This window comes from Lissotriton vulgaris, chromosome 7, assembly GCF_964263255.1.
Source record: "Lissotriton vulgaris chromosome 7, aLisVul1.2, whole genome shotgun sequence".
Classification (NCBI taxonomy): Eukaryota; Metazoa; Chordata; class Amphibia; order Caudata; family Salamandridae; genus Lissotriton; species Lissotriton vulgaris.
This window is the reverse complement of record NC_141695.1, coordinates 371,584,774-371,602,560: the sequence shown is the minus strand read 5'-3', so window position 1 is coordinate 371,602,560 and position 17,787 is coordinate 371,584,774. Positions and strand designations below refer to the sequence as shown.

At 41.7% G+C, this 17,787-nt stretch overlaps 1 protein-coding gene across 2 annotated transcripts in view; it reads left to right on the top strand.

Moving 5' to 3' along the window:
* BRSK1 (BR serine/threonine kinase 1) overlaps positions 1–17,787 on the top strand; it is a 439,309-nt gene that overhangs the window by 400,627 nt on the left and 20,895 nt on the right. Inside the window, exons 10-17 of one of the 2 annotated variants that reach the window (XM_086930300.1) lie at positions 1,838–2,002; positions 4,040–4,137; positions 4,612–4,762; positions 6,122–6,182; positions 7,862–8,069; positions 14,837–14,885; positions 16,345–16,468; positions 17,462–17,642. In XM_086930300.1, the coding sequence (XP_086786426.1) occupies positions 1,838–2,002; positions 4,040–4,137; positions 4,612–4,762; positions 6,122–6,182; positions 7,862–8,069; positions 14,837–14,885; positions 16,345–16,468; positions 17,462–17,642 (1,037 nt within the window). Of the gene's footprint in view, positions 1–1,837; positions 2,003–4,039; positions 4,138–4,611; positions 4,763–6,121; positions 6,183–7,537; positions 8,070–14,836; positions 14,886–16,344; positions 16,469–17,461; positions 17,643–17,787 lie in introns of both variants that reach the window. The other variant, XM_086930299.1, reaches the window with a different exon arrangement.

Genomic DNA, 17,787 nt, shown 5'->3' with positions numbered 1-17,787 from the left:
ATTACCGCCAGATTGCCCTCCTGGATGCCGTCGGCAAGGTCTTTGCCAAATGCCTTTTGAAATTATTATCTGAATGGGTAGTCCAGAACAATATTCTCCCCTTTGAGCAAACGGGTTTCCATAAAGGACATGGAACTATGGATAATCTAACAGCTTTACAAGTGATTATGGACAAATACATTAGAGTACGGGGTGGAAAGGTATATGCTGCCTTTATAGATTTCTCCACGGCCTTTGATAAGGTTGACCGGCATCTGCTGTGGAGGAAATGATTATTTTTAGGTATCCCCCCCCTTACTGTTAGATTTAATTCGGGATCTCCATACGGATACCTGGTGCAGAATATTGTTGGGAGGAGAAAGAGGTTTGTCAGATCCTATTCCCTCGGCCAATGGACTTAAACAGGGCTGTTTGCTGGCACCATTATTGTTCTCTCTTTATGTTCATGATCTTCCTCAAGCTGTAACTTTGAGTGGCGGAATTGCTCCTGTATTGGGGGATAATGCTATGGTGTGTTTAATGTATGCCGATGACATATTATTGTTAGATTTGACACCCAAAGGATTGAACAAGCGTCTACAGGCATTACATACTTTCGCAGAGGCGCACTTTCTTCAGTTAAACATCTCTAAAAGTAAAGTTATGTGCATATCGGGGAAGAGAAAATCTGCTCATGGGAGCTTCATATGGACATTAGGTGGCCAAAAGCTGGAAATCGTAAATTCTTACCTATTTTTGGGGAAAATAATTTGCGGTAATATGAGTGATAAGGCCCATATTGAGAACAATAAGCGTAAAGCTCTGATACAGGGCAAGGGTCTAAACGCTCTTTATAAAGCCACAGGAAAACGTCATTTTCCCTTCCTGCTAGAAGCTTTCCGAGCAAAAATCCCCGCCTCATTACTGTACGGAACTGAACTCATTGATGTGAGTAACTGGGGTTTTCTCCATATTATTGAAGGTAGACTCTTGCGACAATTATCCTCCGTTAATTCCTCTTGTTCTGTGGCCTCTCTTAGGCTTGAGTTTGGCTTAAGAAGTAGCTGGGTCCAAGGACTAGCTGGGATAGTCAGATGGGTCTTCTTCCTAGCTAAATGCGAACCCTCCACGCTAAGACATTTCATTCAAAAAGAATTATTGGGCCCTTTAAAAGAACTTTCTCCAATCGTAAAAAACTTTAGAAAGGCGGTCTCTTTGTTGCGACTGGAGGAATCTTCTTTGTTTTCACTCTCTTCATGCCAATTAAAGGCATTATTAAAAACAGCTTCATGGAGGTTAAGTTTTATGCTGGATAGAGACTCTATTGTATCAAGGAAAAGTAGTCTGCCGGTGATTAATTCCTATGTTTTTAAAACTATGCAATGTTACGCATCTTGGAATCTTCCACACGGCATTAGGCGCTTTTGGTACTTGCTAAGACAAGATATGTTACCCTTGAATAATCTCCTATCCAAATGGTATGGTTCTTCCAACATATGTACCTTGTGTAACCATTCGATTCAAGACCTCTTTCATGTTCTGTTTATTTGCCCAGCTTTGTTATATTTGCGGCGTAAGTGGATAAGACCAATTTGTTTGAAACTAGGTATCTTATCTGTTAATGCATTTACTGAAGCGATTCTAAGCCCCCCTAATGAAATGTTTTGTTCTAGAATATTTAACTTTTTTAAATGTTTTTTGAACTTATATTAATTTCTGGTCTGTTATTTTTTACCTTGTCACTACTGCATGATTTTATATACTTGTACTGTTTTGTAGCTGTACTTTTTATGTGGACCTCTCACGAGTTCCAAATCATAAAATAAAAAACTTGAACTTGCTGCTGCTTTGGTTTCAGGGGTGGAAAGAACGAGCCGGAGCCCGAGCAGCCCACCCCCAGGAAAGTGGCCATCCGGAGGATCCACTCGGTCAGTGAGTTCGATCCTGATGTGTTGGACAGCATGCACTCCTTGGGCTGCTTCAGGGATAAGGGAAAGCTGAAGCTGGAGCTGCAGAATGACGAGTGAGTACCACCTCCCAATGCGATACTTGAGGGCTGCATGCGGTATGGCCAGGTTGGAGAGGAAGTAGGGAATGTAAAAGGGCTAAAAATACAGGACAAAATGTTGTGCTTCTAAACAAGGCATTTTTTTAACAGAGAGTGCGTGTTCAGTTTTAAGCCATTCCAATAACTGCATCTGAAGAAAATGGATCCCAGTAGTATTCATTGGGGCCACAGGATCTCACTTGTGGTCAGTGTGGAGAATCAAAAATACAGCAGTGTTTTCTTGGTTTTCCACTAAGCTTCAGAAACACATCTCCTCCTCCTGACCATAAGACCATACCTCTTGGGTGTCAACATGACCCATTTTATCAAAGGGGAAAGAGCAGTGACTGCAGACTTTGCAAAAGCACATTCCACAGGCATTTGTTTATGCTAGCGTAGTATGACATGGATGTTCTCCATTTTCATGGTGGCTTGGCCCGTGCTCCTGACCGAATGCCTTTGCTCATGCACCTATGCCATATTACAAAAGAGACAGATGAGCAGACATAGAATATAGTCCCAGGCAAGTGCTGCACTGTCAGTGCCTCTGCAGGTACACATGGCACCACGGCATTTGAAACAGAACAAGGAGACCTCCTTGTTGATTGAGTGTCTTTCTGTAGAGAAATCCTGGGCAGTGGTTTGAGTCAATGTTTGACATGTAACAAAATCTTCTGGATCCGAGCTAACTCATAGCATAACCACGTGCCCGGTGGAGAGAACTCATTTCATGTGCAGGTGGGATTACACAAGAATGCAAACTAGATCCCTTTGCCTATTTCTTAATTCAGGCCTACACAAGCACACCTGCCAGGAACCAAATCACCCACACAAGATTACTCCTCAACTTGGTCACAAAAGCATACCTGAATCACTGGAAACATAAAAACACGCTCTCTTCACTAGATCGCAACAGCACACCTGTTCTTCTGCTCTTTGGAGAACACATTGACTTACAGTACATGAGACACTTCAGCACACCTTCTGCAATGGAGTAAACTTACCTACTAAATGTAAGAAGCATACCGCCTCCACTAACATACACTGCCATTAGGCTAGACAATCGCATCTTCCACCAGTCAACAACACCTGATCCGTTAAATAATACCCATTGCACTAAAGCACACTGCTGCAATCTCTGCCACTATTCGACAGACCCTTCTGTAGATCACCTACACTCCAGCAGATCTAGCTTCTTAATTTACACAACTTCATTAGATCAAATATGCTATTTTTGATAACATCTCCACAGTGAGATGACACAGCCTCCAAATAATGCCTCTTCTGCTGAATTATGTCTGCCACAAAATTTCACCTTCTCCAGAAAACCCCATCTCCCTAGTACACAGCACCTCCTCTAGACCACACTTCTTCCACTAGGTCACATCCCCTCCACCAGACCACACCTCCTACACTTAACCACTTCTCCTTCACCAGACCACATATACATTAATAGACCACATCACCTGCCTGAGACTTCACTAGGCTACTGCACTAGGTCACATCCCCTCCACCAGACCACACCTCCTACACTTAACCACTTCTCCTTCACCAGACCACATATACATTAATAGACCACATCACCTGCCTGAGACTTCACAGGCTACTGCACTAGGTCACATCTGCATTAAATTGTATATTCTCTACTATATGACATCTCCTCTACTAGCCCCCACCTCTCCAGTGTACCACATCTCCACTAGACCACACGTTTTCCTTTATAATATTACTCCTTTACTAAACTACACCAACATTAGACCCCACTTCCACTAGCCCAAAACTTCTGTTTTTCTCTTGCCCAATGGGGCAGTGAACTTTTGATCCTGCAATGCCTTTGGACTTCACTTCCAAAGGGGATGAAATGTTTGCTTTAATGTTGCACAGGAGGTACTACTGACTCCAAACACATCTTACTCAATAGAGGCTTCAACTTCTCACTGGGCTGGCATTATCCGTGCGCATCCTGTTGTCATTTGTCAGAGCTGTGCTTTTTATCCCTTATTCTCCCTTCAGCGAAAACCAAGAGAAAATGATCTATTACCTCCTTCTTGATCGGAAAGAGAGATACCCCAGCTGTGAGGACGAAGATCTGCCTCCAAGAAATGATATAGGTAGGGCTGTGAATCTTGGAGGGACTTGTGACGTATCTCTTCTGTGCCTTTCTTTCCTTCCTTTTACCCTACTTTTCTTCCTTCTCCTCTCCTTCATGCTTTGTAAGTTTCTACCTCATTTTTGTTTCCCTCTTTTCATACTTTTTCTCTGATGTCATTCATTTTCCTTATCTTTTTTCCTATTTTCTGTTTCCTACTTCTTTCCTGTCATCTTTCTATCACTGCTCTTCTGTTTTCCTTTCTTTCTTCCACTGTCGCTTGTTTATTCCCTAAAGCTTCTTTCAATTCCTATCTTGCTTCCATCACTATTCTTCATTTTCTTCATGAGCTGCAAAACTTCATCCATTAATATCCATATATTAAAAATCCCTCTCTGATTGTGGCTACACTGTAGAGGATCATAAATGTACTGCTCTCAAAAGAATTCTCTTTGCAATGATTACGTATGCTGTTCTTTTGATTTTTGACCCTTAGACCCCCCACGAAAGCGGGTTGACTCCCCAATGTTGAACCGCCATGGCAAGCGCCGGCCGGAGAGGAAGTCCATGGAAGTTCTGAGTGTGACGGACGGGGGCTCTCCTGTGCCAGCTCGCAGGGCGATCGAAATGGCACAGCATAGTCAGAGGTAAGCCATATGTTCATTGCCCACCAAACGTCAGGGGTTGGGTAGCTTATGGGCATATCAGGACATTTCATAAAAGGTTTTCTCCTTCTTCAAGGCATTTCATAACTCATTTTCTTTACTCTTTATTCTTCAGTGGCACTCCCAATCTCAGTCCTGGGAGGCTTTGAGTGGCACAGAGCTCACTGTGGTGCTCCCCTGCTATGGAGCTCACCACAGACAGGTTGTGAATGGCGATTAGGAATACCGTCCCTTTCACAGACTGTGGACTGCGGTCACACATAGAGATAGTGGGCATGACCAACAAGCCATTACTTGATGTGATAATGCCACTGATGAATCAAGTGCTGTACTGATAACATAGTGCAAATAGGAGTAAAAGATAGAGATAAAGGAATGAGTAAATGAGGCCCAGTTCCAAGTGACCAAGTCCCTGGCCTTTTCTATTTACATGGGGCTCTTATTAAACAATGTCTTTAACTCAAGGTTGTTTCATATAACGTAGATCTTCAACATGGGAAATTAAGGCCTGATTCACAGAACTAACTTAAGACAAAATCCTAAACTTACTACTTTTGGTATTAACAGAATGCACTTACTACTTTTGGTATTCACAGAATGGATTTACGACTACTAACTTTACGTCCGCACTCGGGCCGTAAATTCCGGCCCGGAGGCGGAGCTTCTGGCTTGGAGGCAGAGCTTGCGGCCCCGAGGCGGAGCTTCCGGTCCGGAGGCAGAGATTACAGCCATGGCTAAATCCCCACCTCTGAGCCTCTGGGCCGGAAGCTCCACCTCCAAGCCGGAAGCTCCGCCTCCGGGCCAGAATTTCCGGCCCGAGTGCAGACGTAAAGTTAGTAGTCGTAAATCCATTCTGTGAACACCAAAAGTAGTAAGTGCCTTCTGTGAATACCAAAAGTAGTAAGTGCATTCTGTGAATACCAAAAGTAGTAAGTTTAGGATTTTGTCTTAAGTTAATTCTGTGAATCGGGCCCTTAAAGTTTACAAATCACAAAATACATCTGTTTGGAATAGCACTATTACTCATTGGTCTGTATGCTCTTTGTGATCATTCCTAATCAAAACAGGGAGAGAGAAGATTATATGAGGAGTTACCTCAGTTCTTCAAACATTCATAAATCAGTACTACTACAGAGTGACCCTCCTACATTGGGTCTCCTACTGAATCAGAGGGGGGCAATCCTGTTTTTTTATAGACTCTAGAGAGTCACCACTTGCTCACAGGACAGATACCTCATTTCTAGCAAACAATGAGTATCCTTCCAGAAGTGAGCACTCCTCAATATTTCTGAATCTGTAAGGTCTACTAGCTTGACTCTTATTTCTCCCATTATCCCTCAGGTCCCGGTCTGTTAGCGGTGCCTCCACTGGCCTTTCCTCCAGCCCACTCAGCAGTCCCAGGGTAAGTATTTCCCAGGTGGCTTTTCTCTATGGCTTCATTAACAGTTTACACTTACATGGGCCATGCTGGCTCAATTAGATGGGTCAAGGCATTCTAAAGAACCCCTTTTGTGTTGCAATGTCCCAAAGTACAGAAAGACCTCTACCTACGTACAAGGTTGTGGTTGTCACGCTGTGATGCACCACAAAAGACTAGTGATACCACTGTAAACCCATTTTGAGGTCATCATCCCATTGCCATTAATTCCAAGACACGGTATGAAGACATGGGCAAAGTAGTCTATTCTTTTGGTAGAGATCTGTGGCCTCAAGTAACGGAAAATTGGGATTTCCACAATAGGCCAAGTCCTTACATTTTGTTATATTTCAGACTTGCATCTTAAAATTCAGTAAAGGTGAGATTGAGCAGCTCAAGGGACAGTATGTGCATATCTTGCCACTGCCAGCCCCATGTCTATATACTTTTCAGATGGCCCAGTCTAGTGGAAATCTAAGTATTTCCCTCAGGCTGGTTGACTACTTATTGACATTCATTTTCACAATCACTTTCAGCCTATGTTTTGAATTAATTTGTCTCCAAAAGTATTTATCAGCTAGTGTGATACAGAAGCTAAATATAATCCTAATAAACAAAAATGTAATAGATTGAATAATTTTAGAAATAATAGATTATCCTTCATGACTCAGATCTTGGAGGTGGTGAGTGACGGGACACTGTGTAATAATACTTTGTTCTGTTCAGCCATGATTTCTTAAGACAACAGCTAGAATATTTTTCAAATCTTAAGTCTCTTCAATTCATGTGACAAAATATATACCAGCAGACTCTTTTCACACCCATTTTCAGTCAGAAAGTTGGATGAAAGTGTGAACAGACATGACACCATGAGACTGTGGGACTGTAGTGAAGACACATCACACACGTCTGTGAGAGAAGGTATTATTAGGAGCGGGTCAGCCTGTTGTTATAGTAGGCGAAAGTGATAGGCAGCTTGAGAGAGATGGGGAACTGGAGCTACAGAGGGAGCATAGCGTACTGGAACAGTAGGATCTTTAAAGGCATAGAGTAAGCGAAATCAGTTTAATCACAAGACAGGGTAATCATTAACATTTGAGAAGACACACTTTTTTAGGAAGAGATAGAAAGACAATGGGTGGCACCTTGGTACAGTGGAGCCCCCAGCACTGATTTGCCCACCTGCTCATGCTGAATGCTGCTTTCGAGGTGGGAGGGTTGAAAAACTATGTCCCATGAGTGCAGCAATATTGATAACAATACCATGTCATGCCACATTATTCCATCTCATTGTCAAGACATCAATGCCCACTGGGCAATTTTCTGTCCCTCCTTGCCAGAGTCCCGTTTTCACTTTTTCCCCTTCGCCGCTGGATTCCGCCGATGGGGAGGACCCCCGAGCCATCTGGCAGTCCAAAGCCGTGCACCGCTCACCAGATCCGAAGACCCAGACGCTGCCGGCTAAGACCAGCCTGGGAGACAAGCCACTGCACACCATAAAGTCTAACCCTTTACCTATGGCCTTGGCCTCCTCCTCCCCACCGCATGACTCCTCATCTCCACCTCATCGCTCCCCTCTGTCCCCACCCTTCTTCCCTACCTCACTTCCTGCTCGTTTCTTCCCTGGTACTAAAACCGCCACCAAATCTGTCCCTTTGACGCAGGTGACCCCCCACCCTTCTCCCCGAGGTAGCCCCCTCCCTACCCCGCTGGGAACCCCAGTTCACACGCCCAAAGACAGCCCGACGGGAACGCCCAGCGGCACGCCCCCATCCAGTCCGGGAGTTGGCGGAGTGGCCTGGAAGACGCGACTCAACTCCATCAAGAACAGCTTTTTGGGATCACCACGCTTTCATCGTCGGAAATTGCAAGGTAAGTTGACTTACTGATATTTGATTGTAACAGTTTGAAATGTTCTGTAGTGCAAAAAGGGATTTTGTGTTCCAGGACATCCATAGTTGATAAAGCATCAGAAATCAACAGTCAAGCTTTGTCCTCATTCCTCCAGAGCTTTTGTCTTCCTTGCAAGCATTGCTTCCATTCCTATATACAGTTTAGCAAAAAAAGACAATTCTGGTTGACGAGCAGGTGAAGGATTACTTCCATTTCTCTACCTTCTCTCATCTGTCTGACTATGGCAGAGAGTGTTAGCCTTTTTAATATTTCTATCAATATGGAATTCCTTCAGTTGCAAAATGGTATCTCTGACTCACTACCCTTTCTGTCCTTCTCACCTCTCTGCAAGAATCTCCACCACCGATCGACCAGCTTGTTTATTTTTTGTCTAATTCAGTCACAAGTCCTTTTCCTAAATAAATCCCATCAAGATCTTCCTGTTCCCTCTATGTCATCTATCTAGCAAGGTCTCTAAGTGCATGATTTAGAATTTCATGGACAATACTCTGGTCATCAAGGTGGCGGCGGACATTACCTCATCCACTTTGACGGACTGCTATCTGGTAAATATAGAGATGACTACAGGCCAAGTGATCATCTATGCACATTGGAAAGGAACCACTGTTATAGTGGTAACTTTCAATGTACAAAACGTTTGTTTTTCACAGGCCACCATTGCATTTTACATTTACATTTTTTTCAGTACCAAACTCCCAAATCAGGAGTGTATTACTAAAAACCAAAATCTAATGACCCCCTCACGCTGGGATTTTTCTACCAGGGAGTGGAGTCATTATTTGTTTTTCCATCCCTGACCACCAGGCTTTTCCTGGCAGTCAAGGACAGGGAAAAAAAGGCTTTACACCGTCCACCCTAAATAGAGCGGGCTGTGTAATGCCTTTCCTCCTTCCTCCAGTGGCCTCTACTGCATCTAAATGAGGCGTGCGGACCAAGGGTTTGACAGGCAGGGTGCTCTGTCATATTTCTAATGGAGTACCCTGTTCATCAAACTCTTAATTAGGCCCAAAGCCTTTGTTTGAGAACCTTTATCCTGATATTAGGTCCATCACAAGGTTTATATATGAGGTACTGTCCTCTAGTTACAAACACACTGCCATTTCTTTTCTAGTTGGAGCTCACTATGATTCTCACTCAGGCTGACACTCTCCCTGTTAACCATCACAATTTCAAAAATACCAAAAATGGGGATCCCTGATCTTTGTGATTGCTATTACACAGGCTCCTTCTTTGATGGAATTCTTTCCAGCTCCGCTATTGTAGTGTTGAGTACAAGCCCATATTTTAAATATGTTGTAAATAGAAAATGGGGCAATTTGTGTTGCAAGAGAAATTAACATGATGGTGCACATGTACTTCTGAGTTCTGACTTGTAACAGAAGATTACAGGATCAAGACTTGACCCTAATGATGTAGCTACAACTAGACAGATTGCTGGCGACATATTTCCTTGTTCATTGCTGTGAGACTGTGATAAAAACTTTTCCTTAAATCCAACGCACAACACCTCACTGCTAGATAAGACAATAATCTTAACAGTCATTTTAATTATTTTAAATCTTTTTAAACGACTACTTCATTCTTAACTAATTGTGTGACATCTTAAACAAGTTTTTGTTTTATTGTTTCATTGATAGAATATTGTAACAATTTTAATTGATTGAACAATAAAGATTACTTTGATGCTGTGGTTATGTACACTATGCGACTAATCTTACTGTAATGTGTACTTTTTAATTTCATTTTCTTTACAGTTTGTGTGAAAGCTTGAAAAAGAAAGTGTGCCCTTCTAACATGTTATTGTTTACATATTAAGAAATACATGCCTCTTTTCTTGACCTCCTCTAGGTCTAACATTAATCTAACCTCAGTGATAGAAATGTTTTAAACAGAAAACCAGCCAACATTCAATAGTGATGTGTGAAAAAATTGGGAGCACCATTGCTGCTCCCATATCATTTAAGTAGATAATTAGAATCAGGTGTTCTATACATGCACCGCATGATAACTTGATGATGGTGGAGTGTCACAGTCGCTTGTCAGCGTGGTTTGGAGCGTTCAGAATTGGTAACACTTTATGCTTAAATCAAAAGTTATCTCTGACCGCCTCAGAGAATAATTATCAATCAATCAATGTGCTTATTAGTTTGGGAAGAGCTATAAAGCCATTTAAAAAAATATGAAGATCAACATTCCACACTGAGAACATTTATTAAAAAAGCAACACATTTCATTGCTGTTGCCAATACACCCAGGGGGCAAATTCGTTCTGGAATCATATTGTATGATGCTTGTAGACTCTACAAAGAGACCCAGTGCAGCAAGTAAAGGTCTGGGCTTTGCAATTTTTAACCTGTTGAAATGATATTAGAGATATTTTTGGGGTCCAAGATAATGACTTTTTGGGTCCATGAGTTGCTTGAAAAATGGTGAAGTGAGCATTTTTTTATAGGAAAGACAAAGGGGCATACTATCAAGGGGGGTGATAGGCAATTTTCGCCGCTTTAGCAGCCGTTTTCGGCCGCTAAGCCGTGAAAATTCTGTCGCCCTATTAGCAAGCTGTCGCTAACAGCAGTTAGCGACAGCTTGTAGGCGATAGCAAGCGGTTTGGGGCCCGCTTTGCATGTTAGCGATAATTATTGCTAATGACATGCAAAGTGGGCGTTCCCACCCCGTTAGCGATTGAAAGCAGTTGCTAACGCCTATTAGCAAGGCAGGCTTAGCGATGGCAATATTCACGCTAAGCGCGAATATCGCCAAAAACTAACACCTGCCCAGACCAGTTCTTAGCCATGTTATCCAATGGGAGGTGGATAACATGGCTAAGAACATTTAGTCGCTAATGCGTGAAAATCCCTGTATTCTCAGCGATATTCACGCTATCGCCGGAAAAATTATCGCTTTGGAGATAAACGTAGCTAATAGCACGTTATCTCAGCGATAATTTCCGGCGATGCTTAGCGATAAAAAAATCGTTGCTAAGCCTAGTTAGCGATAAATATCGCTAATCGTTGGTAATATGCCCCAAAGTCTTTCTTAGAGTTCTAAAAATCAGAAATCATTGTTTAGTGACTTTGAAATGTGAATTGAAACAGATAAAACACCATCAAAGATAATACCCAAATTAATACCCAAATTACAGGCTGAGGTGACCGGAAGCGATTTGTTCAACTTGTTGGGCTACCATTTGTTTGACCAGATGGATCTATTGGAACCAAACAATAACATTTCAGTCTTACCTGAATTCAGTTTTAAGGGAATGTTGCTCATCCAAACTGTATCAAATTTCCATACAGTTCTGGAAATTGGAGCAAGTCCTTCCTGGTTAATTTCATGCTTCAACACAATTTATGTGTCATCAGCATAGCACTGGAAGGAACTACCGCCAGTGAAGCCACATATATCTACAAAAAACTTGGAGTAAAGGAGGATCTCTGAGGAACCACACAAGTAATAGTTCGATAAGCAGTAGTAAACTGTGATATTATCACAATCTGCATGTGGTCCAGTAGAAAAGAAGAGAATTACTGCAAGGCTTTTTCTTCGATACGTGACAGTCTATTTATTAATAAGTATTGTGCAGGGTTATAGATATCAGGGTGGCAGATCTTCACAGTTCAGCCTGTTTTGAACTGAGGCAAATGCAACTTCGGTTCCATGTTCTGCTCTAAGTTCTGCTTGTACCAAGTTCGATATATTTGTGAGCTGGATAAAGAAGTTGATTTGGTAATTTACTTCTTTCTCTGCAACTGTGGACATGAAGGGAAGTAATTAAACAGGACAATAATTGTCTGGAGTGTAATCAGCTGAGGGTTTCTTGTGGCATTGGTGCAACAATAGCCTGCCTCCAAGCAGCAAAATGGCAAATGACAAGAGTTGATTAATAATGATGTGTTTACAGGAAAGTGAAAACATCTTCCTTGGCAAGGTTAAAGGATTGATCATGACCTAACTAGCGGCGTCGGATTTGCTGCAGGCTCTGAAGAGAGTCGAGTAAATTCTAACAGCTTCGTGTCTGACAGGTGAGAATGAGAGGGTACCAGGGAAAAGGGACTTACTACTGGGGTCTAGATAAATTACGATTGTTTCTATAAAGAAGGAGTCACAGTCTAAAGCATGGATGGTAGAGCTGCAGAAGTTGTTAGAAATTTAAAAACAAAAAAAATCGGTTATGATTGTGAGCTTTTATCAATTGTTCAGAAGAACATTGACTATGTGCCTTCTTGACTTCTACTTTACAATTTTCTTTCGGGTAGGCGAATATATAGCTTTATCTTCTGGCAAATAATTGTGGTACCATTTTCGCTCCGGAAAATAAAAATCTCTTCTAAGTTATTAGCACAAAAAAGGAGCTGCAGACATATGGCAGGAAAACATTCCTGATATTACTGTCTGAAGTAAACTGAATACTGACAGGGATCTTATGACTGGTAAATCTTGAATCACAGGTTTAGGAAGATTATTCATCTTCTTACACTTGGACTGACAGAGAAGGTATGTTGATGACCGCACTGTCTATAGAACTAAAAGAAGTAACCAAATAGATTCACCTTTTAGAAAAGATTATGAATAAAGAGGCCAGGGAGCCTGTTTAATAGAGCAATCATGTCTTTCTTAGACCAGAAGGGGCCATCAACCAGAAAGTGTTTAAATAGATGACTTTGTGGGCACATAACAAGCTGTAAAAATCTCTTCAAAGAAAATGGCAGTTTTGCATTAGAAAAAATATTTTTATGTGGACATGAGCAGAAGACTATATGCCTCTCCCTGCTACATTGCATTTTTATTGAAAAACATGTGTGCTAAATATACATACAATATTGTTCACTCCCATCTACTATTATTCGAAATATTGGTACATTAATAATGGAAAAAACTACCATACATGATGACATAAAAATCCCAGCCAAAAAAAATCAGCAGAAGCCCATGGAGAAATAATTAAGGATGCAACTATAATTAAACTGAATATGGATAAAAAATAGGCAGAAATATATGTTTTATTTTTATTTTTTATTTCTCACCAAATGTAACAGACATGCACTTCACATACTAGTTGTAAGAAATTGGATTATTAGTTGAGAGGGGTGGAAACACAGTTCTTGTCAGGGTGAACCACAGAAGTCACTATATGAACCTGGTAGTTTGGCACAAAACAGTCAGTTTTAACTTACAGTTAATGTGTTAAGTTTTTATGCAGCATTCAAACAGTAATAAAGTGAAAACACAAAACAAGAAAAATCCCAAAGCAATTATTTAAAAATAGAATACAATTAAATAAATAAAATGACATGAAAATGAACAATATCCAATCAACAGAACTCGAGACATACATTTTTTCAGTTTTAGGTAAAGATAGTGTCAAGAATAACAAAGTTCTACTCGTGGTTATCTGGTCACGCTAGACCTTTTAAAAGTCACAAGGTCAGGCCGACCACGATGGAGCAGGTTAGTCCTGCTGAAGAGTCACCTTTTCAAATTTGGCATGAACAGTTCCGTTCACATTGGAAGTGGCCGCGAGGAGGAGATTTTTGGCATGAGGAACAGGTAAGGCATTGCAGATGGTCATTGCTGTAACACGAGGAGCGGTCATCGCATGAACTTTGTGCTGGTTGATAGCCACAGAGAGTCGCTGTCACCATGAAGAGCAGGTTCCGCTTGAGCTTTGAGTGGGCAGTTGGTCGATTTTTGGCACAAAGAAATCAGTTTGGGGTTGCAAGGATCCCAAAGCATCTGGTTCTTTACATTTTTCTCAGTAGGAACTCTCACTGCCGCCACCCCAGAGTCCTGGTCATAGGGAACACCTCTTGGGTATTAGGAGTCACATCAGCAGGGCTCAGACAAGTCCAGACAGGTCCAGGTGGTGCTGGACAAATGGGCAGTTTCAAGGTGGCCTCCGGCAGTATGTTGTGTCCCTGTAGCTCACACAGGAGGTCAACCAGCTAACCCTTGGAGTCATTCTGAGTAGCCTGAGATCAAGACAAGCAAGTGCAATGTTCTTTCTTCAGACAGCAAGACAGTTGTTCCATCAGCAGGGCAGTTCTTCTTCTGAATCTTCTAGCGATCCAGGAGGGTTCTAATGAGAGGTTCAGAAGGTTTCACTTTTATAGCTGGTGCCAGCCTTTGTGTGGGGAATTCCCTGGCCTGCCCCAAAACTGGCTCCTGGTCAGTTCTTCCCACTCCCCTGGTCCTGGCTCCAAATTGTCTAAGGTGACAAAGGCAAGGGCAGGCCTGATGTCAGGTTCCTTTGTATGTGCTGCAGGCAGTGCCCTTCGAAATAAAATCAGGACAGGGTACAGCTCCTCCCCAGCTGTCCAGTCAGGAACACCCTCACCCCTAGGCTTCCCTTGTCTCACTGTCTGGGGTCAAGACACAACCTACAACAGCAGAGACATTCTCAGTCATGTGACCCAGGACACTGCCAGAAAGGCACATAGGTTGGAACTGCCATCTTTTTCCAGATAAAACCCTGTTTAAGTAGTAGGTTTTAGTGCATTATTAGAAATTCAGACATGTTGTTATTTATATCTATGACACCAGACTAACACCTATTATCAGTGCTTAGAGGCCAGACAAATTAAGTGTCAAGAGTTGGAAAGCTTGGCCAGACCACAATTGTCACTCAGTCCATTGAGTGTTAGCTTGTTTGTCCACCTGTTGAAACATATATTGCCATTCACACATACCTTGGTAACCTGCTGACCACCATTTTTCATCGTTTTTAGTTCCGACACCAGAAGAAATGTCAAGTCTAACCCCGGAGTCTTCACCAGAGTAAGTGTACACCTTTGAGATAAATACATTCATGTTGCACCAGGGTTAAAATGGGAATCTGAGCTATACTATGGCGAGTTAAGTTTACAGAGCGCTACAGCATACATTGTTAGCTAGAGATATTTCCACAAGCAACAGTGTATCAATTTGAATAAATGACTATGCAGATGTCTTGTTGTGGAGAAAGGTGCACATTTGTTGTTGCAAATGACAGTGCATCCACCTCTGAGCAAACAGTTACCACTGTTGTACCTTCAACATCTCTGAAAGTATCAGAAAATGAAAAATAGTGGACACCATGTACCTTTCGGTGTGTGAATACACAGTAGATAGTGTAGAGTTTCAATAGCCTACATTGTCAAATGTAAAAGAAAAAAATCTATGAGCTTAATTCCACAAATACTAATCCCCAAACATATGATATGTTGACTTTAACCTCCACAGATGGAACTCAGTTAAGTGTCAAAATAGTGATCATAGCAGATATTTCCAGCATACTAACTAATGGGGAGGAGGCATACCCAGGGGAGAGGATGGTTCCGACCATTGGGAAGGTGGTGTACATCCACAAAATCATGAGGTGGTGCGTGTGTTAGACCTGATTCTGCTGCTTGTCTCCACATACCTTCCCAAACACAGAAAGTGACTTCAAAGAAGCTTGAAATTGTGTAATTCAGGAGGAAAGGTAATTTCATCTTTTTGGGTGTAAGGGAGCATGTTTCGCCACAACAACAAAAGACAATTCCTTCTGAAGAAAAAAATAAATACAATTTAATGTGCCAATGCACATTTCCACAGCACATATTATTGTGGATTCCCAGAACTGTGACCTTATCTATTCAGAAGATGCAGACAAGAAATATGCACAGAAAGCTAGGATTTGTGCGGAATTCTACACGTAGTCAGAGTATTTTTATGACGGCTCAGAAATTCAGAAATCTATGCAGATCACAGGAGGCCATCTACAATATGTGGATTTTCAACTTTTAGGCTTTTTTTCAGAATCGAACCATTATGGTTTGCATCTTATTAACATATTTTCTATTTATTTTTTGTAATAAAATGATTCTCCAACCAATGACAGAGTTCACCAATGCCCTATGGGAGCAATTGGACAAGGCTAGAAAAGATCAACAGAAAAAATAATGTTATTAGAAGGGATAAAGCAAAAATGTAAATAAAAAGAAAATAATATGCTCTACTAAATTAACCATTTTGTCATTATAGCAACAAGGTACACTAACGTATATTTCCCAATGCAGATAATTGCATTCTGCCATTGATGAATATTCGCTTCTTGTTTCCCCAAATTCTGCAGTCTTACTCAAAATAATAATCCCACCCAATGGACCTGAACACACATGTGAAAGCCTCAGTAAAATCCTTAGTACTTTCCAGACTCACCATGTTTTTCTGATTTTGTTTTTTCACATCTGTTTTTTTCTACTATTCTTTGCAGACTGGCCAAAAAATCCTGGTTTGGAAACTTCATCAATCTGGATAAGGAAGAGCAGATCTTTGTGGTTATCAAAGATAAGCCACTTAGCTCCATTAAGGCGGACATTGTCCATGCGTTTCTGTCGGTAGGTTTTTGTTTGTCTCTGATCTCTAAGAGAAGGGAGTTACATTTTACTTTGCATGTGCTTTATGTCTGAGATTGGGAAATATGGTACATACATTAAATTAGTTAAGTTGTAAAAGTTCTAACTGAAGTAGAAGATGACCACTGTCTGTTTAGAGACACACAGATCCCTGGCCAACAGGAAAGCCTAGTTCACTGCTCCTGCTCTACCGTGCAGCGTGGTCCCAATGGGCTCACCTCCTGCATCCAGTCAATGCCCACACTCTGTAATGGCCACCAGCCTTTCTTTCACTGAGGATGGGCTACAGGTACCTCCTCATTGCACTTGAACCCAACTTGAGGGTAAGTGGCACATCCATGTCTTCCTGACAAATAGTGGGCCTGTTTTCACTTGCAAGTTGCAAGTTTGAATTACAATGGTGCACTCCTCATTAAATTCTGAAGTCCATAAAAATGAGTTTACAGGAAGAGTATAGTTTGACTGCTGTGAGTTTCATGTTCTACATATTTTGATGTAAGTAACACTGTTTCTTAAGGTGTTGTGCTGCAGAAAGTGCTAGGTATTAGTGTAACATAGTACATATCTCTTCTTTGCTGTAACATTATAACAATCTATTTTAAAGAATTCTTTAGTAGACCTAGCTTGTTATACCTAACAAGCTAACATTTACTAGGTTGGATACAGTGCTGTCAATAATATATAATCATATGTCATGTTCTTCTAAATCTATGTGGTGACTTCATATCCGTAGTGGCTAGGGGCAAAGTTTATGCCTTGCAGTACATAGTGTCCTTCCCTAGAGAAAACATAAGGAGATTTTGTAGGCATGATGACAACCGTGCAAGACCGATAAGTATGAAGTGGTGTTAGCCATATACCTAGCAGAGGCCAGTCTGTCCGGAGCTGCTTACTTTTTGTCTAAGCCTGCTCCTGTCCTAATATATTCAGAGCAGCCCTTCAAAGAGTGTGATTACTTATCTCATTGGTCCACAGATTCCCAGCTTGAGTCACAGCGTTATCTCCCAGACGAGTTTCCGGGCGGAGTACAAGTCTTCTGCTGGGCCATCGGTTTTCCAGAAACCCATTAAGTTCCAGGTGGACATAAGCTACTCAGAGGGAGCCGAGGCACAGAAGGAAAATGGCATCTACTCTGTTACTTTTACTCTAATTTCAGGTGAGCTGACCATCTTCCCACTGTGACTCTGTGAATGCAATATGGTAAGATGGGGTAATGCATCACTTAGATGCTCCGCAAATCGATTGGGATTGATTAATAGTGGGTGATGGCAGGCACCACAGGGGTGAGAGATTGGGCAATA